Here is a 27586-nt window from a genome sequence, read left to right as displayed (position 1 = left end):
GACACCGTTATCCTGAAAAAAAAAAAAAAAAAAAATCATGTCTTCGCATCTAACGATGTATTTTCTACATCTGCAGAACTGATTCACATGAGATCAACGTAGCTCCCCATCCCGTTAGCGCTGCTTTAAAATAGCCTCCTTGCGAGCTCCCGAATCTTTTAATTACCAGTCAACTTCTGAGTTAACTATGCAGAAATAACTAATCTGAAGGGAACGTTTAATCCGAGACTGGGACTGTTCATCACCTCGCAAGTTAAATTTTTACATTTCGTTGAGAAAGTTAAAGAGCAACACAACATTTTGATGCAGAATAAAATCCTATAAGGGCATCTGAGAAGTCCCGGCAACCAGACTCTACCGCAACAGTCGGACGGAATCCTGGCATCCCGGAGAGTCCGGGCCACTCCCGCATCCTCTGCGGAGGTGGGCAGTTACCGTGGGCAGAGGACACTCGCAGCCCCTGAGCCCTCCAGGCAGCGCGCCCACCCACCCCGGCCTCTGACGCCTACGCCTCGCCGGTCTCTCGGTGCCTCCCGGCAGTCTAGTTTTCGGATCCTGGCGCCGGCCCCGCCACACGTGCGAGTGGCGGCCGGACCCGCCCACCCACCGGGTCGCCCCGCCTGCGCCGCACCGCCTGCTGGCCAGCAGGGCGGGCCTTGCCGGCCCAGGCCCAGAGCCCGCCCCGGCTGGCGCCCTATGTAAGGCCGGCGGCGGGCGGCGGTGCCCGGGCAGGGACGGGTGCTCGCGAGCCAACTCCGCCAAAGGACGCTCTCCGGGTCGGCTCCTTGTTCTGTCAGGCGCCCGGGAACCCCGCGCGCACGCGCACGCGCCCTGCCCCGCCCCCCGCGCGCCGCTGTGTCCACCACCCCCGGCCTCACGTCCCGGGCAGCCGAGGGCGGCATGCGGGACTACGAGGAAGTGACCGCCTTCCTGGGCGAGTGGGGACCCTTCCAACGCCTCATCTTTTTCCTGCTCAGCGCCAGCATCATCCCCAACGGCTTCAACGGCCTGTCGTCCGTGTTCTTGATGGCGACCCCGGAGCACCACTGCCGGGTGCCCGACTCGGTGAACCTGAGCAGCGCGTGGCGCAACAACAGCGTCCCGCTGCTGCTGCAGAACGGCCACGAGGTGCCCCACAGCTGTCGCCGCTACCGGCTCGCCACCATCGCCAACTTCTCGGCGCTGGGACTGGAGCCTGGGCGCGACGTGGACCTGGAGCAGCTGGAGCAGGAGGGCTGCCTGGATGGCTGGGAGTACAGCCAGGACGTGTACCTGTCCACCATCGTGACCGAGGTGAGTGCCACGTCCCCCCCCGCCTCTGGGGTCTGGGTGCAGAGGCAGCAACTGCATTGGCCAGCCCAGGTCAGGTGCGCCCAGGCTCTGTCACTCCTGCTCCCCAACACAGAACGCTGCTGCGGCTCTTCTGGATCGTGTGGCATCCCTCTGTGGGTAGAGGTAGGGCTGGTCACCCCTGAGGCCCCTGGGATGTCCTCTGGCTGCGGGTGGGATGGCATAGCATCCTTTTGCAGAAAAGAAATTGTCCCGTTAGCTTTGATGATTAAAGGAAACACGTACCAGGCTTTGCCCACCTTTCCTGTCCATGCTGGCTGCCTGATGACAGTCCGGTCTTGCCCCGTGGAGAACTGAATTGACTTGGTGCCCAGGTCGCTTGTCAGTCATTCAGGAACCTTGAGGCCAAAGATACATATGTCTCTCTAGGCCGTTCTGTGGTGAACTGGCCACAGTGCTGAGTGCAAGTGCATGATCTTAGCTGACATAGGGTGTTAGTGGAGATCTTTGTCATGCCCCAGCCTCTTGGGTTGTCTTCCGCAGTGTTTGTGTCTGTCCCCTGGTGACCCTGCAATTCCCGGCGGCTGATGTGCGTGCATGGAGCAGGTTTGACTTAGACCCTGCCTCTCCCAATTCCTGGAAGCATTGGCAGAACCCAGGTAGCAGCAGAGCCATACAAAGAGCCCTCTTTTATAGTTCTTTGTTACCTGTGTGTCAGGGTCAGGAATCCTGGGTTAGCGAAGACTTGCTGGATGCAGAGGTGGCCGCTGAGTGGCTCTGGAGTGGCTCATGTGCAACAGCAAAAAAAAAAAAAAAAAGTGTGCCCAGTAGGAGGGTAGAGTTCATCAGGAGAGGAGGCAGTGACGGGGGTGCCAGGTGGTGCTGGACATCACTGGAGGCCGCTGCAATTGTCCCCTTGGGCTCTGGGACCTGAGGTGTGCTTCCTAGGAGGCTCAGACACACACATGTTTGTGCATGCAAGTCTGATATTGCCGGCCCCTGTGTCTGCTCACTCCACCTGTGTGTAGTGGGAGTGTGACCTGACCCCTCTGGCAGTGATGTCACTGCAGTGTCCTGAGGCATTCTCTGGGGCAGAAGGACAGAGCGGAGGTAGCTGACCATGGTTTGTGACTGACACTCACACCCAAGATGGGGTGCAAAGTGGATCCTCACCCCACACCTCCATCCTGGGTCCTCACCCCACATCTCCGTCCTGGGTCCTCACCCCACACCTCCATGCTGGGTCCTTACCCCACACCTCCGTCCTGGGTCCTCACCCCACACCTCCATCCTGGGTCCTCACCCCACACCTCCATCTGTTCCCTACCTGGAAGCCAGGGAGAACTAGGTGGGGACACAGCGTCTGTGATTCTGCAAGGAAGCCAGACTTGATGACACAGGAGTTTCGGTGTGTTCTGCAGGAGGCTGCCTGAGCAAAGGGGAGGCTTGACCTTGAGGGCACTCTGGCCTGGCCCCGGGCTTGTGCCTACATCCTGCCCCGAGGTTGGCAAGGGAGCAGCACCACCCAGGCTGCCTGGGTGGTCTGCCTTATGTCCTTTTATTGGGTAGGCTACTTACTTAGCTGTTTGAACCGGTTTCGTAAGAACTGGGTGCCCTTTCACCTACTTCCAGGTTTCTGGCGTGGCAGGGAGGGAGGTTCCAAGGCAGCCCTTTGTTTGGGGATGTGGGGATGCCTGGTTGAAATCAAGGTGGACAGGCCCTGTAGTGAGCTGCCACATCCACATTGTGACGGGGTGTTTTTCTTTTTTGGTGTAAGTTCTGCTTTATTTCAACTCCGAGCAGGCCCCATTACTGCCACAGCTTTTCCCTAGGCCTACCGAGTGTCTTCACGCCTGCCCTGTGCCCCAGAGCCCACGCAAAGGTGTTTGAATTCCCGTTCAAAGGTTTCTGTAGAGACTGAAGCCTCAGGTCTCTTGTTTGTCTCCCCACCCTCTCACCCCGCTGACGTTCCTTGTTCAAGTCAAAGTACATGCACGTGGCACTGAGCCTGGCAGTAGGTGTAGATCATTGCAGCTTGCCCAGCTCCTGGCACAGTGCTGGCTGCTGCAGAGGGAAGTACTTTGGAAACATTGTTGGACAGGATGATGAATGATATCAGGAGGCGTCTCTGAAGGGTGAGGAGAATGGTCCGTACATGGCAGGGAAACCTGGGGGTGTCAGAAAGGGCCTGCTGGAGGATCTTCAGGATTCTCCATGCCATCTGGGGCTGGGTACTGTGGGTTTTAAGCAAGGCATAGGATTTCCAAAGGAAGGGGACATGTGATGGTTTGCGCTCCTGTCTTGGGAATGCTTGCTTGGTTCACATATTCTAGGCTGCCTACCTCTCCCACCCCGCCCTACGCCAGGTGTGAGGGCCCACTTGGCCCACCTTGCATGCTTGTGCAATGCCCAGGAAATGCCCCCTCCTCTGTGTCCCTGGACGGTTTCTCAGGGTGCCAGGGCTTCCTGCAAGCCCGCTCCCACCTGCAGACAGGAAGAACCCTTGGGAAGTGTGCAGGCGTTCTAGGACCCTCCTCCTGGAGGTGCTGCATGCCTCTGCCAGGGCAGAGGAGCCCCTTGCCGTGCCGCATGGCTTCCGTGCATGCGCCTGAGTCCAGATTGAACCCCCTCTCTGGCTGTGTAAAAACCATTGCCTCCTGGTTCAAGGTTCTAACAGGAAATCAGGGAGCAAAGAAAATCACTCATCCTGGAGACTGGAACTTGGGTCTCTTCTGAGCCCCAGGTGGCGAAGCCCAAGAGACAAGCCCAAGGCTCCCACAGCATGGTGTGGAAGGTTGGCAGGCCTTCTCTCTCCCCATGTGATCTCCCACTCCCTGCCCCAGCATCCCTGCACTGTAGAGGACTTAGAGGACACATTAGCTGTAACCTCTTGACCTCAGGAACTGTAGCTGGAGGCGACCCAGCAATCTGTGTCCATCTGATGCATAGGCCACTGGGTCATGGGCAGCGCTTATTTGCATGCTTGGCCACCGATGCACACAGGCTAGGTACATCTCAGGGAGATCCGCTGCCCTCTGGCCGTTGGCTATGGCCCTTTTGTCCTCCAGCCAGTTCCTAGGTCAGAACGTGTCGTCCTGGGAGAATGATGTCATCTCTGCTTCCCACTACTGAAAAGCAGCCCCGGTCCTGTGTAAGGTGTGAGAAACACAGTGCTTGGGGTTTTTTTGGGGGGTGGGGAGGGGATAACAGCTTTATTGAGAAACAGCTAACCTTTTCGAACTGCACATGAGTGTGAGGAGTGCCTACAGACCTGTGGAGCCAGGACTGTCAGAAAGGCGCATCTCCAACCAGACAGCACAGTCACTTTGGACCCTTGTCAGAGTTGCTTCCAGCTTTCCCAGCTCACCCACCCAAGGTGTAACCTGGCAAGACCCACACATTCAAGTGGCAGCACAGACCAGCTGGTCCATGGCTGCTGTAGTCATGGAGAGCCAGGAGCTCAGTGCAGGGGTGCCAGTACCTTTGTAAATGCATGAAGCAGAGGGTGTTTGGCCTGGACTCTGGGCTTCTCATCCTGTCCCCGAAGGAGGAGGCAGGCCAAGCCCCAGAGCCCATGACAGCCTGCCCTGTGATGGTCAGGTAGGCAGGTGCATTGGCTGGGCCAGGACCCAGTCCATGTCTGTTTCGGTAGTCTGTCACAGGCCTTTATGGCTGGTGAGGAAGAAGTGTAATTGCTGGGCCCCGGCACAGTAGCCTAGCAGCTAAAGTCCTCGCCTTGAACACAGTGGGATCACATATGGGTGCTGGTTCTAATCCCGGCGGCCCTGTTTCCCATCCAACTCCCTGCTTGTGGTCTGGGAAAGCAGTCAAGGACAGCCCAAAGCCTTTGGACCCTGCACCTGCATGGAGACCTGGAAGAGGCTCCTGGCTCCTGGCTCCTGGCTTTGGATTGGCACAGCTCTGGCTGTTGGGGTCACTGGGGGGAGTGAATTGATGGACAGAAGATATTCCTCTCTGTCTCCTCCTCACTGTATATCTGGCTTTCCAATAAAAACATTTTAAAAAAATCTTTAAAAAAAGAAATGCAGTTGCTTTGGGAGTGCCTGGCATCCAGGACCGTCCATGGTGTGCAGTGCCCACCATCACTCCTTTGAGTTACAAACCTGCCAGACTGAGGACCAGCCAGACCACATGGGGGAGGGGGAGGCTAGAATGTCCTGGGCCCATGCCCAGAGCGGAGTCTCACGGGGCTTCAGGTAGCCCCTGGTCTGGCCAGCCTGGAGTCTGTTCTAGGGAGACCTGACAAAGGACCACAGCCCCAGAGCTGACCATAGGGACTGTGGGGGTCTGATGTGGCTCAGCCTCGGCAGCCCCTGACCCTCACACAGACAGGCTGAGAAATGGCCAGCGGCCCGTTATTCATTGGGTCTGCTCAGTTACTGCAGAGGTAACACCTGATGCCTGGAAGGGAGATGCCTCTGAACACCAGAGTGGTCCCTGAAGCTCAGCCTGGCTGCCGAGACCCTCAGCTCCGCCTGGACCCTGACCCTGGACTTTGTTTCAGCAGCCATGGGAGACATGTCTGGGTGCTGCCACTGCTGAGGCCACGAGGATGGGAGGCTACAGCAGCCTGAGTGGTCAGGCCTTGGTGCCCACACAGACCGCACTCTGAGCACTTGTGGGTGTGTCTGACCAAAAGTGGAAAGCCAACAGCTGCCCCCGTGAGCCAAGCCGCCCACCATGAACATTCTCTATGTCTGGCCACCCCCCAGCCACTCTCAGAGGTACCAGGCAGATGTGTGCGCACTGTCCAGCAGGGCAAAGAAGCAGATTTACACTTCCCCATTGGAAGAGGGGCTTTGTTCCATACTGCTGGTCAACCCTGCTGCCCGTTTCCATGCCTCAGGAGCCGGCAGGCTGTGCACTCAGCAGGCAGGCATCTGCAGAGGCGGCCGCTGAGCTCTGTCTTCTGGGAAAGGTTTTTCTGGGAACCGCCGAGGTTCCTGTAGTAGCATCCTTCCTTTTTTGACTTCATGTTAGGCCAGGACAGCCTGCTGTCTGTGGCTCCAGCCGCTGACCCCTTACTTCACCTCCAGGCCTTTTTCCCATTTGTGGTGAGCTATGGCTCCTACCCTCATCTCTGTGGTACAAGTAGGAAAGTTTAGGCACACAGGCATGTGTGAACCCAAAGTCAGCTTCCGGGCTCAGGGCCCTCAGCTGCAGCCAGGCCTCCAGACTGGTGAGCAGCATCAGGAATGCCCACTGCAGTGTCACAGGGAAGACCCTGGGGTTCCTGGGCCGGGATGGGAACAGGTCCAGGGGCTGCACCCTCAGCTCCCCTCCCAGTGCACTCATGCCAGTGGGGAGTGGGCACAAGAGGCTTTCCCTTTCTCTGGATGGAAGCAGACAGTGGGACACAGGTGCCCACTGTCAGCCCTGACACCCAGGGCAGCCACGCCCACCTGGTGGAGGTCACACACCCAGAGCGTGCTGGTTTCTCACGAAGCCTTGGATTTGTTGAAAAGTGCCTGATGTGTAGCTTTGCTCCTCTTCTAGTGGAACCTGGTGTGTGACGATGACTGGAAGGCCCCGCTCAGCATCTCCTTGTTTTTCGTGGGTGTGCTGGTAGGCTCCTTCATCTCGGGGCAGCTGTCAGACAGGTAAGGCATCCACTTTGGCACCAAGCGAGGAGCCTGGCCTGGCCATGTGTCCCAGCCTGCTCGTACGTGCGTGAGCCTGGCTTGTCTTGTGTGGGTAACGTGGCCCTAGGCATGGGAGAGGGTAGACAGCACCCCACATATGCACGTGTGCCATAATGTGTATCTAGGGGCGGCTGTCCTGGGGTTGGGGGTAAGGGGGCACCTCTGTATTCCCAGGACCAGCATTCTGTATGTGAGGTAAGAAGAGCAGAGCCCGGGGTCGATGGGGGTGATGTCGCTGTGCTAAGTGGCTTGCCATTGTGGCGGTCACTGTAAGGCAAGTGATAGTGCTGTTGTAAGCCGTTTCTCATGAGCAGGCTGTTTGTGTCATTCTGAAACTTTTCATTGGAGTTCCTTTCATGGCTTCAAGAGTCACGAAACCCTTGAAATGACCAGCCAAACACTGGCAGGTGGGTGTGTATGTGAGCAATTCTGGGAGCGAGGTCAGCGCTTTCCTCTCGTCCTTCAGGGGAGGGGTCTGTCAGGGAGTCTCTCCCAGCAACCCGAGGCCGGAGGTCCCTGGCCACGCGGACACGCAGGAACCCACACACAGCCTAGAGCAGAAGGCTCCCTCAGGCCTCGGTGCTGCTCAAGAGCCTCTCCCTGAGGAGCACAGCCACTTGACCCTGCAGCACGCGCTGTGCCGGCGCTTTGTCACTGTCTTTGCCTGCAGAGTCTTTCTGACATTCACGCTTGGCTATTTTTCTACAGTTTATCTCTCAGAGGTTGTCCAGCAGCTGAAGAAAGGAAAGTTCTGTGTTAGCCACTTGACCCAGAGGTTACTGTGCCCTGCCCCCATTCTATGTTTAGGTTCAAGCTCCAGATCCATTTCTGTGAGTTTGATTGGGGTTCCTCAATAGGTCACTTGATTTTTCTGACTGGCACATTTAAGGATTTTTTCCTTTTGTTCAACTGAGGAGAGCTTGATCATCATGTGTCTTGGTGAGGGTTGCTTTTTGCCTACCCTGTTGGGAGTTCTGTGCCCCTCTTGGATGTTGTTTCCTTATTCTTTCTCTAGATTAGGGAAGCTTTTGTCTATTATTTCATTGAATACAATACACCTTTAATACAAGTTGCTCTTTCTGTGCCTTCTGGAACTCCCATAATTCTTACGTTGGGCCTTTTAACTGTAGCTTTTAATTCCTGGATACTTTTCTTTAGCTTGGCCTAGCTCTGCTTCCAGCTTTTTGTTTGTTTCCCCATGGTGACAGGAAATATCTTCCAATTCTGATATTCTTTCTTCTGCTTCATTTATTCTATTTTTTAGACTCTCCACTGTACTTTTAATTTGCTCCACTGTATTCTTAACTTCTGGATGTCAGCTTTCATTTGATTCATTTCCTGTGTAACAAATTCTTTGAATTCTTTAAACTCTTATATTATGTGCTTCTCATTGTTGGTCAGAAGCCGTATAATAAGTTTTCTGAATTCTGTGTCCCCCATGTTTTCAATGTCTTCCTCAGGTAACTCTGAGGGTGTTAGAGGCTTTTGTTCCTTTACGGGGAAGTCTTCGGTAACATTCATTGTGCCTCTGTCTCTTCTTTTAACTTTTGACATTACAATCCGATTTAGTGTGTGTTTGTCCTTAGTGCAGATTTCTAAGATGTATTACCTACAGGTCTACAAGCCAGTTTTTATGTTCAGTCAGTGTCCTGAAAGATGCCAGCTGTCCCAGATAACTGGTTTATCAGCAGCACTGATCTTGTCTAAACACACAAGATGGTGCCCGGCAGAGCACTGATGGAGAGCCAGGGCTGTTGGCTTTCTGATCCGGGGACCACACAGATCCTGCAGGATGCGAAGCTGGCGCTGTCCTCCCCGTGGGATAAGCCGGGTGTGACTAGCTGGAAACGTGGCCACTCCGGGGTTTGATCCCTGTGCTATTAGCTCCGACCCACCTCTAGTCTGCCCTGTGGAGTCCACAGCTCCCTTTCCGTTCATTGCTGGGTCAAAGCATTCAGCAGGATTGGCCGGTCCCAGCCTGCCTTCACCTCCTGAGCTCCCTGTGCGAACCCAGTCTCCCACCTGGCTGCCGCAAGGGCTGATCTGTGGCCGCCACTGGATCCCTGGGTGTCACCAGAGTCCTGATCAAAGCTCAACAGTGGCTGGTGGGTTTTCAGCTGTCGTCACCTATTCCCTGTGTCCAGGGGATCTCCAGGTAACTCCCTGTTGACTTCCTGACCTCTATCTTTTCCTGTAATCTGCTCTCTGTTCTTTACCCTAATGATTCTCCGTCATCTCAAACATGTGTGCACCCTTCGCCGCCATCTTGATTCTCTCTAGCTCCATTTCCAACTCCAGCTTCCTTCTAACGCACTCCATGGCAGCAGTGGGCAATGGCTCTCCTAGTTGGGGTCAGGCCGTTCACAGGGGAGACTTAGATCATGTTTTTGACTCCTGGTTTTGACCTGGCTTAGCCCTCACTGTTGCAGATGTCTGTGAAGTGTACTGGCACATGGGAGTTCTCTGAATGTCCATCTTTCTTTCTGTCTGTCAAGTAAATTAAAAGCAAAAGAATACAAAACCTTTCTGGGGCCTGCATTGTGGCACAGAGAGTTAAGCCACCATGGGCATCCCATATGGTTCAAGTCCTGGCCACTTCACTTCCAGTCTAGCTCCCTATGAATGCACCTGAGAAAGCAGCAGAAGGTGATCCAAGTACCTGGGCTCCTGCCACTCACGTGGGAGACCTAGGTAGAGTTTCAGGTTCATGTTTCAGCCTGGCCCAGCCCCTACTCTCATGGCCAGTTAAGCAGTGAACTAGCAGGTAGAAGATCTTGGTCTCTTCCTCTCTTTTCTCTGTAACTCTTACCTTTAAAATAAACAAATAGATTTTTAAAAATGCTATAGTTACCAGTGAATACCAATGAGTCCCACTGACTGTGAGCACAGGCAGGTGAGTGTAGCTGAGCCTGTGGGGGAAAGCAGTCACTTCTCAGGTTCAATTATCTAGTTAGAAGCCTCAGCTGACCACTCAGATTTAACAAACATGTGGCAACTAATGGGCACCAGTGACTATTATGGCACTATAAAGCTGAAAAAACAATGGGGACAGGTGTTGGATGTTGCCTCCAGCACCTACATTTCATATCAAGATAGCTGGGTTCCGGTCGTGACTTGCTCCCAATGCAGCTCCCTACTAGTGCACACCCTGGGAGGTAGCAGGTCGGAGCTCAGGTCGCTGTCACCCATGTGGGAGAGCCGGATTGCCTTCCAGCTGGCACAGGGAAGAGCACCCTTGCTGGGCATGGACCACTGTGCATGGACCACAGTGCTAGGTCCCTGCTCTTCTGGGACTCTCTCTGTGAGAGGGAGTATGTGAAAGAACCAGCTGAGGAAGTGAGTGTGACCCTGGGCCATGCTAAGCAAGACAGGACAGGGTGTGGAGGGAGTGTTTCAGCAGAAGTCTTGGCGGCCTCCCTGCTGGGAGAAGCCTTGGCTGAGGGTTGGACAGTAGATAGAAGCAACCAGATGAAGGGGTGGAAGGAAGGAGCGTCTGGCAGAGAAAGCAGCCTGATCTCCAGGCAAAGGCTCTGCAAGAGATAGAGGGACAGAAGTCTCCGCCAGAGTGGAGGTAGAGAGATGAAGACTCTGAATGTAGGGTGACCTGAGAACCTCACATGGGGAAATGGAGGGGACAGTTGGAGATGAAGACAGAGGTTTGCAGGGACACGTTTGGGAATTGTCTGTTAGTGGAAGCCTCATTGATGTGTAAGTCCCCGCCTCTCCCCTTCAATCCAGCTTCCCGCTAAAGCATTCTGGGCAGCAGCAAAGAACAGCTCAAGTGCGTGGGCCTCTGCCACCCACAGGGGAGTCCTGTATGTCGTCCTAGGCCGCTGCCTTCTACCTGACCCAACCCTAGCAGGTGCAGGCTTTTGGAGAGTGAACTGGTGGGTGAACAATGTCTCTCTCTCTCCCCTTTTCAAATAAATGAAGGCATTTTTAAATATTGTTGGCAGCACAGTTTTGTTTTAAAGTCAGGTCATTGAAGTCCAGTAAGTGACAGAGTCAAGAGTACGGCTGCTCTGCCTGCAGCCCCTGCCTTCAGCTCCAAGTGCCCTCATTCACACTGTCGTGCACTTCCCACGAAAGGCCCAGGGCACGGGGGATAGAGGCCTCATTAGTTACCTAGCAGCAGCAGAGTCCTACCTCTCGCCTCTTGTCTGGGATACCAACAGTAACTTTCTACAGGGAACGAAAATGCCATCAGAAAGTCAAGAGCAGTTAAAATAGTCTTTTGTCATCACAGCCTTTCATTGGGGGCCGTGTGACCACCTGCCTGTATACACTGTGAGAGGCCCAGCCCAAGGAAGCAGCAAACGGGTGGTGTGGTGTGGTGTTTCCTGTGTTAGCAGGGTGGTGTGTGTATACACACGTGCCATTTTGCTGACAAATGCTGCAAGCGGGAGCTGCCGTGCACTGATGCTTTGTGAAGGCCCCTCGGGACCTTCCTCCTTCTCCCTTCCCAGGGGAGGGCAGCAGGGTAAAGATCAGGCCTGTTTTCCGTGCAGTGAGGCCTGCTCCTTGGTTAGCCAGGGGAGCACACTGCTTATGTAACAGTGCAGGGGACATTGACGTCTTTCCACCCTGGCCCTGGTCAACGGAGGCCAGGTCATTTTTTTTTTTTTAATTGGAAAGTCAGAGTCACAGAGAGGAGAGACAGAGAGAAAGTTCTTTTGTCCAACAGTTCACTCCCCAAGTGGCTGCAACAGCTGGAGCTAAGCTGATTTGAAGCCAGGAACCAGGAGCTTCTTCTGCATCTCCCATGCAGGTGCAGGGTCCCAAGGCTTTGGGCCATCCTTGACTGCTTTTCCAGGCCACAAGCAGGGAGCTGGAAGGGAAGTGGAGCAGCTGGGACATGAACCAACATGCGATCCCAGTGCATGCAAGGCGAGAACTTTAGCCACTAGGCTACTGCACTGGGCCCCCCCAACTGTCTTTAATAAAAGGCTGTCTCATAGCCTTGACCCTTGTAGGCCTGGCTTCTTTGGAGCAGCGTCTCTCTCAGTGTGCTGTCATCAGGGAGAGCATCCCTGGTCGCCTGGTTCTCCACCAGGCTTTTCCCTCATCTCTCAGAGAGCTGGGCGCTGCGGCCTTCGTGCACATGTCTCGCTGGGTAGTCCTGTGGCTGTTGGACTGATATGAGTGTGCTGGCCCAGCCCCGGTGCCCACCATGGAGTGGGAGGAGCCCAGGGACAGGGAGTGTCCCCAGCTGCAGGGCTTCTGGTGACCCTCTCCACGACCCCTATCTGGACACATGAGGTGGGAGTGGGGAGATTAGAGCCCTCATGGTACAGCCTATTGCCACCGCCTCCTCCCTCTCTCTTCCTCCCCAGGTTTGGCCGTAAGAACGTGCTGTTTGTGACCATGGCCATGCAAACGGGCTTCAGCTTCGTGCAAGTCTTCTCCAAGAACTTCGAGATGTTCACTGTGCTGTTTGTCCTCGTAGGCATGGGCCAGATCTCCAACTACGTGGCAGCATTTGTCCTGGGTACGGCCATCAAGTCAGTCGTGCGTGCTGGGTCCCATGTTCACCGACAGTTGACCCCTACCCTTCCAGTGTCCCTCAAGGGATGTGGTCTCCGGCAGTGCTGGCTGTCCAGGGCCACCCAGCCTACCCAGTTCCCAGGCCTGCAAACTGAGGCAACCAGTAGCCAGCACACCCCAACAGCCCGCCCTCGTGTTTCCAGTTCCTTTAAGGCCTCGGGGGTGCAGAGCCTTGGTGTTAGTGTTACCCAGTAGCCATCTTGCTAAGCCTGTTCCAGAGCCTGCCAGTCTCAACAAGAGCCTGCCCTAGCCAGGGTGAGGTCCCTGGGGAAAGGAGGGAGGCAGGAAGGCAGAGTGAGGGCTGTGAGTGGCAGGTGCACCAGCAAGCCCTGCCTCCTCTGTGGAGTGCTGGGCCCTGAACCCCCTGTCCATGGCTGTCACTCAAGTGGCCTGCACAGCCATCCTCTCTGACCCTGTGCCAGGCTCTTTGTTTTCAGACCCTAGGGGATGAATGCGGAAGGGGTGATTGTTTTCTTTTCAGTGTAATGGGAGCCTTTTTTCCTTAAAGGGTGACAGTCAGCAGGTGTGGCCCCAGAATGCCTTCATCTCCTGCGTGAGGGGTTTCAGGGCGTCCTGAGAGGGCCGCAGTGTCTCCCCCCCTGATGATGGGCAGAAGGATCTGGGTTCAGCATCTCCTCCTTCCCCCACGTCCCCCTCCCCCAGGCTCAGGAACCCGGCCAAGACAGTTCTGGCCGCCACCTTGTCTGTGAGCTGAAAGCTGAGACCATGGCTGGCCGACTCACGGGGGAAGTAACCCGAATTAAAATGCCTCCCGGACCCCTCCCTCCCTCCCTTGTGTCGAACAGGAACAGAAATTCTCAGCAAGTCGGTCCGGATCGTGTTCTCGACGTTGGGCGTGTGCGTCTTCTACGCAGTGGGCTTCATGGTGCTGCCGCTGTTCGCCTACTTCATCCGGGACTGGCGGATGCTGCTGCTGGCGCTGACGGCGCCCGGGGTGCTGTGCGCCGCGCTGTGGTGGTGCGTGAGGAGCGGGGCGGGACCCGGCTTGCCACCAGAGGGCAGCAGCAGCCCAGCGGCCCTCAGCCCGTCTCCCGTTCTCTGCCCTCGGAAGAGCCCCGAGCAGGGTGGTACTTCAGCCCGCTCCGGCAGGCCTGTTCCCGACCTGTGCCGAGCTAACCCAAGTGCAAAGAGAGGAGGACGAAGCTGGGGCCATGGTGGCTTCCAGAAAGCTGTGCGGCTCAGACCCGGGGCAGCCTCGGCTGCCGGTTGTGTGGTGTGTGGAGGCCGCTGGAGCTGCCAGTTTCCGAGAGAGGGAGAGAGAGAGAAAGAGACTGGAGAGCCAGGAGGAGGCTGTTCTCTACCCAAGAGATGGAGCCTAGTGAGGGGCCCAGCAGGTGCAGGGGAGGGGGAGATCCGTGGCCCACGTGGGGCAGACTGCATTTCAGGGCAGGATGGGAGAGGAAATCGTGTGGTGAGGTCCCTTCATGGTGACAGCAAATGCGCACAGAGACTCCCACCCACCCAGTGATGCCCGGGCTAGGGCAGGAGCTGGCCCAGCTAGTGACAGGCTGCAGGAGCCATCTTGAGCCCGTTGTCTCCTTAGGCTCCAGCAGGGGGCACCACCATTCCTCCTGTGCCTGCAGTCCTCGGGACCGGCCCGAGGCGCTTTCCCCGGGAGCTCACACGCCGGGTCACCCCGAACCCACGCGTGTCAGCTCCGCATCTGGGAGCTGCCGGCCCCCTCGCCCGGCCCGATTGGCAGCCGTCGGCATGGTTGCCTCCCTGAGGTTGCCACCCCTGCCTCCAGGTTCATTCCGGAGTCTCCCCGCTGGCTCATCTCCCAGGGACGCTTTGCAGAGGCAGAGGTCATCATCCACAAGGCCGCCAAGATCAACGGTGTCCTGGCCCCTGCCACCATCTTCGACCCGAGTGAGGTGAGCGGCCTCGCGGCTACGCGCTGCCCACAGCCGTGCCCTGTGGCCACGCCCGCCAAGCCCTTCCTTGACCACGCCCACCAACCACCCTGCTCCCCATGACCACGCCCACCACAGCCCTGCTTCCATGTCCACGCCCACTGCACCTCTGTCCCGTGGCCACGCCCACCAAACCCTTCCCTGTGGCCACGCCCCTCCACAGCCCTGCTCCCCGTGACCACGCCCACCAACCATCCTGCTCCCCTTGACCACGCCCACCACAGCTCTGTTTTGTGGTCACGCCCTCCATAGTCCTGCTCCCAATGACCACACCCACCACGGCTTGTCCTGACCACGCCCATCACAGCCCTGCCCCGTGACCACACCCACCACAGCCCTGCCCTGACCACGCCCACCACAGCCCTTCCCCATAACCACGCCCACTGCAGCAGTTGCCTATGCACATCTGTCCCCCAAGCAAGCCCTCCCTCAGCCTTAGAAGTCCTAGGGGACAACTCCCTCCACCCAGTATTTGGGCTTTAATGCTTCTGTCCACTTCCTAGTCAGGCAGTTGTATGCTTAGACCGTTAGTTTAGATGATAAACACCCTTCCTGAATGCCAGGTCTCTCTCAGAGTTGGCTTTTGTGGGGGGTGGAAAGTGGGAGGATCATGGCCCCTAGTGCCTAAAGTGGCTTGTTAGACATGAAGAAGAAACCCTGTGTGTATCAGGCCCAGCGTGCACACACTTGGGGTGAGACACAGGACACCTCCTGCCCTGTCCCAGCAGTCAGCCTAGTCAGCTGGAGCCCTGTGGTCATCGGGCTCCTGGCAGGCCCTGTTCTTGCACTTCCCAGTGGGGCTGGGCTCCACCCAGGTCCTGTTCCCCCTGCACCTCCTCTTCCAACAGCAGGCAGTTCTCCCAGGTCTCTCCCTCCAAGCAGAGCCTGGAAGCTGATGACCAGTGACCGACAGAGCTCTGTAGGCATGCCTGGGCTGCTGGGAAGACAAGGGCCTGGCCCCTGTATACACCGCAGGCATGCTACAGGCACTCAGCACTCACCATACAAACCGGGTGAGAGGAGCCAGCCACTGCAGCCAGCGGAGGGGCCGAGGGCTAGGGCCACCGGCTGCCCCCTCTGGTGTCCAGGCTGCGTGGTCGCCCAGTAGCAGCTCCTGCTGAGCACCCGGAGTGTGGCAAAGAGGGTTTCTGAGGCAGGGTCAGTCTGGGTGAAGCCACACTCCCACTCTTCCGCTGGCATCCTTGAGGAAATGAAGCTATTTCCAGGGATCCGGGAGTCAGCAGCTTGACCTTTGGTTGAACTGTGAACCCTGGGAAAAACACAGCCTGAAGCTGGGTTTGCTTAAGAAAACAGCCTCTATGTGTTTAGACATGTGGCTTATTAATGGCCTTGCCTGCGCCAAACTTCATAGGAAGTCACACTGGGTGAAGCTCAGGTCAATTTTCCTGTTTTTCTGTTTGATTTTTCCCCCTCCCTCCCTGGAAGTAGACCAGTAACTACACGGTCCAAGGGCTCAAAAACACTGATTGTTTCACAATGTCAGATCAATACAGGACACATGCTGTTTCTCTCTGTGACCCAGAGGGCCAGGAGCCGGGCCCTGGTGGAATATTTGCAGGGTCCCCCTTCTGCCACTTGGGATCTGGCCACTGACCAGACAACCCCAGGGAAGGGTGGAGGGTGGTGAGCTTGGACCTCTGCCCTCAGTGCACCCCAAGGGAGCGCTCCCCCACCCTTTTCCTCACTCTCTTTCACTCTGATTTGTGTGTGAAGATGGCTCCCTGCCACCAAGCCCCACAGACCAGGGTGCCAGGCATATCCCCAAGTGCTCTATCTCTGTCCTGCCCTCTCTCCCTCCCACACCCTGAGTCATGTTATCTCTGCAGCTACAAGACCTAAACTCCAAGAAACAGCCATCTCACCGCATCCTGGATCTACTGCAAACCCGGAACATCAGAATGGTCACCATCATGTCCATAATCCTGTGGTACGTACATATGTGACACCTGCCTACACTAGACACTCTGGGTGTGGCTGTGACACCTCCCACATCGTGAACAGCCTCAGAGCCCATGCATGTGGTCAGAGTGCAACGGCTGTGTCCCATGACGGGTGGGAGCCCTGAGCCTGCCACCCTTGTCCACATGATGGGACCTTGGGACGGGGGTGAGGATGAGGTGGCTGTGCAGTTTGCCTGGGGACATTGTGGGGCCCTGGCTGAGTCCTTGCTCTCCATTCATCCCATCTGAGTTCTCCTCCTACCTAGTCACAGAGGTGGCTGGGAGGGCAGGTATGGTACTACACAGAGCTGTGGAAGCAGAGCATGCTGCTTGCAGGGCGCTCACCCACACCCGGCAGTCAGGGCCCTGGCCCACGCATCCTCATCAGCCTCCATATGATAAGACCTCACTCAAGTACCAGCGAGGGGCTTGTCAGGTACCCAAGGGCCTGGGTAGCTTTTGCTGGGCAGGCAGACCCTTGGGTTGGGCAGGGACTACCTGAGCAATGGGCGAAGAGCACAAACTCACCCCGGAGTCCTCATCACCAGGATCTGCCAGCCTTGGGTCACCCGGCTGTGCTGCTGTCAACGGGCCAGGGTCCCTCCTGGAAAGGCACTGCTCCCTGAGTTGGCCTGCTGATAAGACTCACAGGGAACCTGCACCTGCCAGCCTGCAGGGACCCCCTCCCAACTCCTCCAGGCTCGGCTCCCTGCTCTGGGCTTCCAGGGACACACCCCCTCCTCTTCCCCTTCCTCATTCCAGCTGTGCCTTCCACCTGCAGAGGGGTCAAAAGCTGTCTGACCCTTAAAGCAGTGGGTGTCAACAGCAGAGAGGATGTCTCCCGGGGACAGGGTGTGGACAAGGACACTGAGGGGATGTGTGGAAGACACAAGGCAGCTCCACCATGCGACACCACCACCACCCTTCTACACAGCTACAGAGGGCTTTGTGTCAGCTGCCCCAGACCAGCCCCTTCCTGGCCGGTCAGCACAGGTAGTCCACAGGCTCTGGCTCCAAACCATTTGAGCTCATGCCGTGTCCTGTGTTGTCTTATCTCTTCCCCCCTTTCCCTGGCACCTTCCTCCTTGGCAGCTGCTGGATGCCAAGAGATTCAGAGAAGAGGGAAGTGGCTGCTGTGGCTCATGGCACTGGGGGCGGGGGATGACTGTTTTAGTGAAGGCCCTCGGGCCCAGGCACACTTGCCATGTGTGGGCATGGAAAGTGCCGGCATCAAGCCCACGATGCAGCCTTGCTATAACCTGCTCAGGCCAGATGTCAAAGGTGGGGGGATGGAGAGGATTTATTGAAATGACTGTGTGTGCCAAGTTGTGCTGTTGGGAGAGACGTGCATGGCTAGTGCTTCTCCAGCTCTGCTCTCCCCCCCATTCTAGGATGACCATCTCCGTGGGCTACTTCGGACTGTCCTTGGACACTCCTAACCTGCATGGGGACATCTACCTGAACTGCTTCTTGTCGGCAGTGGTGGAGGTGCCGGCGTACGTGCTGGCCTGGCTGCTGCTGCGATACCTGCCCCGGCGCTACTCCATGGCCGCCGCCCTCTTCCTGGGCGGAGGTGTGCTGCTGTTCGTGCAGCTGGTCCCTTCAGGTAGGGACCTCAGGACCCTACAGCCTCGGCTTGCTTTTTTTTTTTTTCTAATTTCTTTTTAAAGTTAATTTATTTATTTGGAAGGTAGAGTTAGAGACAGAGACAAAAATCTTCTATCCACTTGCTCCCTTGGCTACTTTGCCAAATGGCTGTAATTACCAGGGCTGAGCTGGTCAGAAGGTAAGAGCTTCCTCTGGGCCTCACACATGGGTGCAGGGTCCCAATTGCTTGGGCCTCCTCTGCTATTTCCCTAGGCATGTTATTAGGGAGTTGGATCAAAAGTGGAGCAGCCAGGACTCAAACTGTTCCCCATATGAGATGCCAGCGCCATAGGCAGAGGCTTAACCTAATACAGCAAAACGCTGGCCCCAACTTGGGTCTGCTGTCTTCCTCATTTGATACGGAGAACCAGATTGGGTGCTTTGCAGCTCCCCTGCATTGATGCATTCTTGACTTGTCTCTGGAAACGGGAACACTCTTCCTGCCTTGGGCTGTGAGGGCATGGGTGGGAGCAGAGGCTGCAGCTGTCACTCAGCATGACTCCCTGCCCACAGTCCTGCACCCAGGTTTGTCTTCCTCTCCAGAGTCAGGGGGAGGCAGGAGGGGTAGCCCCATTGTTTTTTTGCTGGGCCTGTCTTCTTCATGCAACACATAGCTGAGTAATGCCTGCTCTGGGCCAGGCAGCTGGCCCAGCACTGATGGTATAGAAGTCTGAAGGCCAAACCAGCCCCCAGTTCAGGGGACTCTGGGCCTTGCCATTGAGACAGACACCAAACATGTTAACACAATGCTCATAGCTCAGCTTGTGTGTCTTCCTATGGAGAAAAAGTACAAGGCAGCAGGGAGCTGGCTCAGGGCGCCCAGAACATTTCAGGAAGAAGCCCCAGCACAGTGAATGCCAGAGCAGAGGGGACCTGGCACATTTGAGGAGAGAGTGGACGCTGGGAAGAGTGGGAGGAAGGGGCCAGGGCACACAGAGGGTCTCCCAGGTGGTTGGTAGAACATGATTTCTGAAGTTGTCATGCTGCCTACAGGTAGGTGGGAGGTAGCCCTTGCCCACAAGCTTCTAGAACAGTGCATGGGCCCTCATCTGGCCTCTGTGTGGCATCATCTTTGTACCTCTGGGTTTGAGAGTCACCGGTGGTCTCTCTGGGGACTGTGGGCCAGGAGCACTGAGCAAGGGAGCAGTTCCAGTATGACATAGCCAAAGGAGGAGCCCCGAATGGGTGCAGAAACACCTGAAGTCCAGTGACCCCACGTGGTTCAGCCTCCCCCTCACTGGACCATGAGAAGGAAAGCCGGGCCACACAGGAGTTCCTTCCGGAGGTTTCCATGACCCATGCACTTCTTTGCAGTCTGAGCAGAATGAAAGCAAGCAGTGACAGTCATGCAGTGGTTGCTTGGCATGCGCAGTAGGAGGCTGTGGGGTGGTAGACCTAACTGGGGACACAGGGTGGGGTAGGAGCTGCCTCTGGTGGGATAAGCAGGTGTACTCACTCACCGCACCACAGGCCCCAGCCTCCCCTCAGGAACCAGCTCGGAAGCGCTTCTTGTCTGTAGCCCTTTATCCCACCACAGGAAGTCATAAGAGAGAATCAGAGGAGAAAGAAACGGAACTGTCATGGCAGCATCCCTGGGGTGGGTGTCAACTCCCACCTCCTTTATGTTTGCCTCTCTAGACTTGTACTACTTGGCTACCATCCTGGTGATGATGGGCAAGTTTGGAGTCACTGCTGCCTTCTCCATGGTCTACGTGTACACGGCCGAGCTGTACCCAACCGTGGTCAGAAACATGGGCGTGGGTGTCAGCTCCATGGCATCCCGTCTTGGCAGCATCCTGTCACCCTATTTTGTGTACCTTGGTAAGTCCCAGGGTTCCCCTGGCACGCTGGGGCAATAGGATAGAAGCGCTCACCAGTTCTCACAATGGGGAAGGGGGAGACTCTCCCATTCCAACTTGGGACTAGCTAATGAGCTAGATGGTTTGGCATTTTTTTTTTTAGCTTCCTCTAGCTTCTGTTGTAGAATTCAGTTCATCCTAAGGCACTGCAGAGTGGTTTAGGAAGCCACTGGTCTTGCCTAAAGAACTTACTTCTTTGAATTAATTTTTAAAAAAAGAATAAATACTGATTTGGGAGACACTACAAAACAGAGTTCACACCTGCTGGTTCCCTCCCCACATGCCCACAGCTAGGACTGTGCGGGGCCTGAGGCTGGGAACCCAGTCATCTGAGCCATCATCGCTGTCTCCCCGAGTCCACACTAACAGGAAGCTAGGGGCAGGGGCCAGAGCAAGGTACTCAACATAGTCACCCTAGTGTGGGACACAGGCAATTTAACCAGCATCCTAGCTGCTAGGCCAAACGCCCACATCCTGGGATTAGCATCCATAAGACACATGAAGGGCAAAGATGTTCCCCTTTAACTCTGGAGGTCTGACCAATTCTGAATTGTTGAACCACAGATCACTTCACACTGCACTTCATGCGCTGTCCACATGACTCATGCTACTCCATGTGGCAGGCACCAGCAATCCCTCAAAGTCACATCCCCATGGTGGCTGCTGTTCCCTCCACGTGCCCAGCCATTGCTTCTGGGGAGGAATGGTGCCTACTCCAAGGATGCTCAGTGAGCACATGGTGCAGCCCAGCAGGCAGCATCATCATCTGGTCTGGCTGAAAGCCTACAACACAGGGTCTGCTGCATGTCTATGCAAGGGTGCACATGCTTGTGCCCAGATAAGCACCTGCTGGTCCTCAGAAACCCAACACAGGGGAATAAAAATAATCATGCTCCACCCCACCCCGCCCCACCCCTGCATGGGGCCCTGTCACAGTCCTGCAGCTCAGACCATGGGAAGTGCTGAGGACAGTAGGGTAGGCAGTTCCCTTTAGAGAGTCCTGGGCGATCAAAGGACAGCAGGGTACCAAGTCTAACAGCAAGCTGGGCCTCTGTCCTCACCGCAGGTGCCTACGACCGCTTCCTGCCTTACATTCTCATGGGGAGCCTGACCGTCCTGACCGCCATCCTCACCTTGTTCCTCCCAGAGAGCTTCGGCGTTCCCCTACCGGACACCATTGACCAGATGCTGAGGGTCAAAGGGTAAGGGCCTCCTCCTTCTCATGGCTGATGTGGTGGGGCTGGGTCAGGCCTGGGTAGGGTCCTCCTTGGAGGCCATACCTGCAGAATGTCGCCAAAGCCCCAGATTAGCGTGTCCACCAGAGGGTGTACAAGGTGAAGTGTGTGTAGCCTGTCATCCCTGGTCTGACGCTGGGCAGAAATCACCAGGCACACATGTCCATGGGGATGGGAATCCTGGGGACAGGGGCAGCAGCCGGCAGAGATCTTCCAGCCTCTGCTGTCCTTCTAACCCAGTAGGCATCTTTTTCCAAGATCAGTGTCTGACATCTGACTGGCTTGTTTTTAAATAGACTGAAATACAGGCATACCCCAAACCACACGAAGATACTGAGGGACAGCGAAGAGAGCCCGGCAATACTTAAGAGCACAGCGTTTTAGCAGCCTCCAGTGAAGGGGAATCCCTGCGCCCTGACACAGGAGGCCGTGCAGACCTCGGGTCATCCAGGGACACAGGCATATGCTGTTGATTCTGTCAACCCGCGTGTGACTGGCTTGCAGACAGGCCTCAGTGGCCACCACGGCCACCTGCAGATATCCTGTCAGTGACGGACAGGGCACTCCCTACCACAGGGGGCATGATGCACTGGACCTAATGAGCTCTGGAAGAAGGCCAGAACTTGGCAATGAAGCCTGCCTGAAGAGGCCGCCTGGAGAGAGTACAGGCTCTCGGTTCCCCCTGCCTGGCCCCCGCTGCCCAGTAAAAGTGGATTATAGAGGAAAATAATTTCACTGGGAACTCGACCCCTCACCTTGTCTCTGTCACATAGGACGGTAACTGGGACCACTGCTAAAGGTCACAGGCTCCAGTCTAAATCAAGGTGGTCAGGGCAAGGGCCCTGGGCAGAGGCTGGGACACCAGGGGGCAGGGATCCACAAACTTCTGACCCCACCGCTGCCTCAGGAGACCGGTTTACATCTGATCAAAGCTCCGGGCTTGTGTGGGCACATCCTACGTGCATCATTGTCACATCCCAAGGGTTTGCTTTCTGCCATGGCGTACATCAGCCTTGTTGCCACTCTAGTGCCTGCCTTAGATGAGGCATAAAAGAAGCCAGTTGGCAAGGAAGACGAGCCTCCCCCTCCCTCAAAACTTTCCAGGGGGCTTTGTGGCCTCGTTCATCTGTCTGTTGTGCCTCTTTCTCCTTAACTTATTTGCCCTGCAGCCTAGACTTTGGGAAGACTGGTTTCTCAGCCTTCTAGTCTGTGCCTTGTTTGTTGTTGTTGTTGTTTTGTTTCATTTTTGTTACTCAGAATCAGACTTTAACCAGCCTCTGGTAGCTGCCTCTGGTGGCTGCCGTGTAAGGCCTGAATTGCCACCAACCAATGATACGGTTCTGAGCGCCAACAATTGATGCCATTGTATGTGTTCCTTTTGTAACACTTGATCATGGGGAAAGAAATGACAAAAAAAAGAAAAAAGAAAAGGCCACCTAAATCGTGTTCATGGTCCTGTGGAGTTGCTGGCTGCGGTGCCGCAGCGTTACTGGGAGACACGCTGTGCTGTGTTTGCTGATCGTGTCACTGCGGTACTTGTAAACCTCAGGCCTTGCCTGGTTAAAATCATACATCTTTGTGAAAGCTACTAAAGTGTCTTGGGTGATGAGGAAGTTTTCATACATAAAATGATTATTTTAAATAATAGCAGCTGCCTGCCATCTTCCTTTCTGGAATTCGGGATGTACTAACACACCATCTGCTGACCTCTCTGACAGTTTGGGTTGATCCTTGAAGCTGACGGATTAGTCTCAGAGGCAGAGCGGAATCTGCCCCTGCCAACTGACCATGGACTGTGCCAGCGTCCTTGTGCAGGTGTCTCAGCCTGGGTTCGCCTGAAAGCAGAGCCCAAGACTGGCACTTGTGTAAAGTAGGAGTCAGGGATAGGAGAAGGGCAGGGACGGAGGGAGATCCAGGACGAAGTTGCGCGATTAGAGTGGCCAGCGCCATGGGCAGGGTGGCTGGCCAGCCAGCACTTGCTCAGGGACCTGTGCATCTTAGCGCCACCTGCACCATGGCTAAGCGCAAGCACCCTTGACTTGTCAACACGCATGTGTCAGAGGCAGCTCCACCTGTCAGACCTGCACAGTTCCATGTTGCACACCTGTGAGTTCAGACAGGTTCTGTCACACAGATGGAAAGCAGATCCCTGGGGAGATGCTGGCAGGAGCCCCCAGAGGTGGTGCCTTGCTCACTGCAGCAGCCGCCAGGGGCAGGGGTAGAACCAAGGGAACTAGGGATCAGTGTGGTGCCAAGAGGTGTCTGTCTTTGTTTACAACTTGTCATGGGGCAAATTGGGCTAGAAACCACAGTGAATTCCAGAATTTCAGCTCCTGAGTTAGACACACCATGCAAGGTGTCACAGACCCAAGAAAGCACCTGGTGAGACATTATTGGCCCCACCACTCTCCTCAAGCCTGGTTCTGTCCTGGGTTTCTGCTGAACTGACTTTGCAGGGCCTGCAGGATCTGAATGGTGCCGCTGCCAGCCCCTTCTCCTGTGGCATCAAAGGATGGTGTCTGCACTTTCTCTCTGACTCCTGTATCACTGGCTCTTGTCATTCTGAGGGTAAAAGCTGTGCTTCATGCAGTGCTGCGAGTCCATACCGTGATGGGGCAGTGGCCTGAGTCACTGCTGCTGGGATCCAATCAAGTGTTGGAATATCTAAGCCCTCTGTCTAGTTTATTGCAGAGAATCAATTGGACAAAGTCAATTCTTCGAAAAGATAAAACTGCTAAAGTTTTGACCAATGAAAACATGAGAAGACTCAAATTACTTAAGAAAATTACTGTCAGCCTTACAGAAACAAAAAGAATTACAAGAGAGTACTATGATCAAAATAAGCTAACAAATTATTCTAGATGAAAATGGAAAAACTCCTGGAAATGCAAAAATTATGAAATTTAAAGGATAAACAAAGTATGAATAGACTGAAAATAAGAAAAAAAACTGTATGAATAGCCCAAAGCCTCCCCCCTCAAAAAAAGCCCAGAATCAGGTGACTTCCCAGTGCATTCTAGTAAGCCTTTAAAGAATAATTAATACCATTCCTTCTGAAACGCTTCCAGAGGATGGAAAGGAAGATAATACTTTGGAGCTCATTCACAAGGCTAATGCCAGGCAAAAATGCCAAACTAAAACTTTATACTAAAGGTCTATGGGCACAGATGTAAAAATACTCAACAGAATACTAGCAAACCAAATCAGTAACCTAGTAGGAGCATTCCATGTTCTGCAATGGTTTGAACATGATTTGTTTCCCAAACTCATGGTAAGTCGATGGCACTGAGGGTCATCACCAAGGACGAAGTGGGATTTTCCCCAGGGATGCAAGGGTGACCCATCTGATGATGTGTTAGGAAGCCGGCTGCGTGTTGCGTCCTTGGGTCCCAGAGATACAAGGGTGGCCCATCCGATCATGTGTTCAGGAAGCCAGCTGTTGTGGCAGGTCCTTGGGTCACTGGAAGTGTGCCCCTAGTGGGCAGTCCAAGGAGGGTGGTTATAAAGGCTGGCTTGGGCTGGCCACACTGGGCCCTCCTCTCCTTCCTGGCTCACCATGTGGCTTTTCCTCTGCATGCATTTGCCACAGCTGTCTACCACCCTGATCAAGTGTCAAATATAAAAGGGCCTCCAGAACTATGAGTGAAAGGAAACTCATCTTTGCTTGGTAAGTAGCTTGTCTGGAGGATTTCATGACAGTAATGAAAGATGACTAATAGAGTGACCAAGCAAGATTTATTCCAACACCTGGTTACTACAGGCATTTAGGGAATGAAACAGATGTTGGGCATGCTCTCCCCTAATCTCAAATTTTTTAAAGATTTATTTATTTTTATTGGAAAGGTAGATTTACAGAGAGAAGGAGAGAAAGAAAGATCTTCCATCTGCTGGTTCATTCCCCAAGTGGATGGAAGATCTCTGTGTCTCTCCTCTCTTTGTAAATCTGCCTTCCCAATAAGAATAAATCTTTATAAAGAGAGGAGGAAGTAAGAAAAGAGACCCAGACTGCAGTGTAGGTCTGACACCTGTGCGAGGGGCAGGGACGGGCAGTGGGGACAGGTGAGAAGAGCCTTTGACCACAGAGCGGTGCTGGGCAAGCTGGCTAGGCCCATGGGAATGCCCCAGAACTCAGGTTGTGGGGTAGAGGAATTCTCCCTCTGTTTATCCCTTCTACAACATAGAGGGCACTTGGCAGTACTTAGGATGCTGTGCTCTGGCTGCTTGTTTGGTAGGTTGTGTACTCAGGGATCCATGTGTTTCCTGAGGGCAGAGGTGACAGGAACTCTGGCTTATGCTGGGATCTCCAGTGGGAACCATGTGGCTGTGGTTTGCAGGGGGCAGTGGTGACTGATGGATCTCAGAGGGTGATTTGCTTTTCCAGTTTTTGTTGGACTTGCACACCTGGTGGTTTGACTCTGATGCCATCTATACCACTGGCCTTCAGGGACACAACAGGACTGCCATTCCCCACCCCCATTGCCTCCACTGCCCAACCCTGTGAAAGCTGAACTTGGACTTTTGCTTCTATCACATCTCCATCAACAAAATGGATGCAATGGTTGTTGCAGAACTTACTGATGTAAACTTTTCTTGTAGCATCCAAAGTTCAGGAACGGTGGTAAGGAAAACAGAAGTGGCTCCAGTGAATCGGGCTAGAAAATAGCCCTTTAGAAGTGAAATTATGAGTCAAGTCAATCTAAGCAAAGATGTAAAAGACATCCACAAAGAAAAATAAGGGACTCCAGCCTTTTAGTAAGGACTGTTGCTCTATCCCAAAATAAAATGTGTCCATCCAATGAGAGACAGGTCAAGCATTATAATAAAGAGAACCTCAGGGACACGGTGTTCAACAGGCTCCATCCCCGGGAGAAGGGCTGGCCAGACCCCAGGGATGAGTGGCCAGTTCTAGGGGCAGGTTTTGACAAGTGTTGTAAAGACATGACTAAAAGATGTGAGACTGCTCCAGCCTGATATCATTGAACACTGGTATCCGATAACTCATGCGATTTTAATTGTAAACTGACCAAGCCACTTCCTGACCATCAGACTCCACATTACATGGCTAGAAGACAAGTGTTCTCACCAGGCAGCCTCAAGAATCCTGCGTTCGCAAACAATTCTGCTACTTAGAGGCTTGGTTAAGCTTCAAGCCCTGGCTCTCACTACCCTACAGGCTAACCAGGTAAACACAGAGATTGTCTTCCTCTCTTTTGCCCACCTTCATCTTCCTCAACTTACTCTCCATACAGAAGCAAATCTTATCCTAGTTTGCTTGCATGGGAGTCAAGAATTGTTAGACGAACAAGGGACATCTAGCTTTTGGCCTTCTTGACAATTTTCTTTTTCCTAGTCCTTCATGGTAGACTAAAAGCATCCACTTCTGAGGTGGGAAATCCAGGCTGTTAAGAGTTTCCAAGACCATTATGTGGCCTGTCCCATGTCCTTGCCCATTCTTGAGGGAAATACTTCAACACCCTGAGTCTTCCCATCAATCCCAGCCTAGGACCAGGCCAAGCAGGGAATGGGTTGACTTTACAAACAGGCAAAACCACAGTGGCTCTGGGTAGATTAAACAGTTTATTTTACTTTTCATTCCAGTTATCAGACTGCTGTATGTACACACAGAGACAGAGAGAGCAAATCATGTTTGGAATCCAGGGTTTTGTCAGTGGTTTCGGAATGGCCGGAGCGCAGCACAGTGCTGCAGAGCTGTTCTCTCAACAAAGCCCGGCCCACGGCAAAGCCACAGGGACCAACTGGCAGCCCAAGTCTGAGGCTACATCCGAAAACCAGGGCCGTGACTTCTCTATTTTAAGGGCAACAAAGTCCAGACTGTGACAGTGCAGGAGAGGCAGCCTCTAGTGCTGCCCACTGTCCACAAGGCAGCCAGGTAGTCACACCCCCTCAATCCCCCAGCCTTCAAGGAGCCCCCCTAAGGGCTGACAGAAAGGCCCACGACTTCTCTACCTGTGTGTGGTTTCCTCTGTTCATATGTAGTATTATATCCCATCCCTCAAGGGGGCAGACCAAGGGTAAGTAGTGAAATAATCTTGCCAGCCACACAGAGCCACGGCTTGAAGCCTGGAACCGCTAAATCCCGGTGTGTAAATAGGCACCAGGGCCCAAACCCTGGGCCTTCCGATCACATCAAGGGGCTCCCATTCCACCACCGACATCACCGACTTTTATTTCTCTCCGGGCCAAGATGAAGTGCCCGGTATACCCCACGCTCAGGGCCCCCCCACACCCGCCCCCGTCAGAGGTTAGCTCCCAGCCGGCCAAGCCGCAGCACCCGCCTTCCTCGAGCCACAGCGGTCAGGTCCGGGCCCGCTGCCAGCCACGGGGCCCAAGTGGGCACAGACTGGAGGACAGAGGGGGAACCCGTTGTCCGAGCGAGCTCAGCTGGGCGAGGTCGGTGTGCGCCACCGGCTCGGGCCGCGGGGCTGCAGCGCT

At 54.8% G+C, this 27586-nt stretch overlaps 1 protein-coding gene across 1 annotated transcript; it reads left to right on the top strand.

Annotated features, from left to right (window-relative positions):
- The first annotated feature begins 653 nt into the window (after positions 1-653).
- On the top strand, positions 654-21650 carry LOC101523605 (organic cation/carnitine transporter 2). The gene is made up of 10 exons (XM_004586392.2): positions 654-1293; positions 6808-6911; positions 12287-12441; positions 13304-13475; positions 14266-14392; positions 16279-16379; positions 17784-17998; positions 19678-19860; positions 20965-21100; positions 21430-21650. The coding sequence occupies exons 1-10, from the start codon at positions 901-903 to the stop codon at positions 21515-21517; spliced, it is 1674 nt and encodes a 557-aa protein (XP_004586449.2). The 5' UTR covers positions 654-900; the 3' UTR covers positions 21518-21650.
- Positions 21651-27586: the final 5936 nt, after the last annotated feature.

Source organism: Ochotona princeps, chromosome 19 (genome assembly GCF_030435755.1).
Source record: "Ochotona princeps isolate mOchPri1 chromosome 19, mOchPri1.hap1, whole genome shotgun sequence".
In the NCBI taxonomy this organism is placed as follows: Eukaryota; Metazoa; Chordata; class Mammalia; order Lagomorpha; family Ochotonidae; genus Ochotona; species Ochotona princeps.
This window is presented reverse-complemented; position numbering and strand designations above follow the sequence as displayed.

What these genes read in the sequence shown, in the direction of transcription:
- LOC101523605 (XM_004586392.2), top strand. Translation starts at nt 901, where the DNA reads ATGCGGGACTACGAGGAAGTGACCGCCTTCCTGGGCGAGTGGGGACCC. An exon ending in CGTGGCAGCATTTGTCCTGG is followed by an intron (nt 12,442 to 13,303) that starts GTACGGCCATCA and finishes TGTGTCGAACAG; the next exon opens with GAACAGAAATTCTCAGCAAG. An exon ending in CAGATGCTGAGGGTCAAAGG is followed by an intron (nt 21,101 to 21,429) that starts GTAAGGGCCTCC and finishes GTTTTTAAATAG; the next exon opens with ACTGAAATACAGGCATACCC.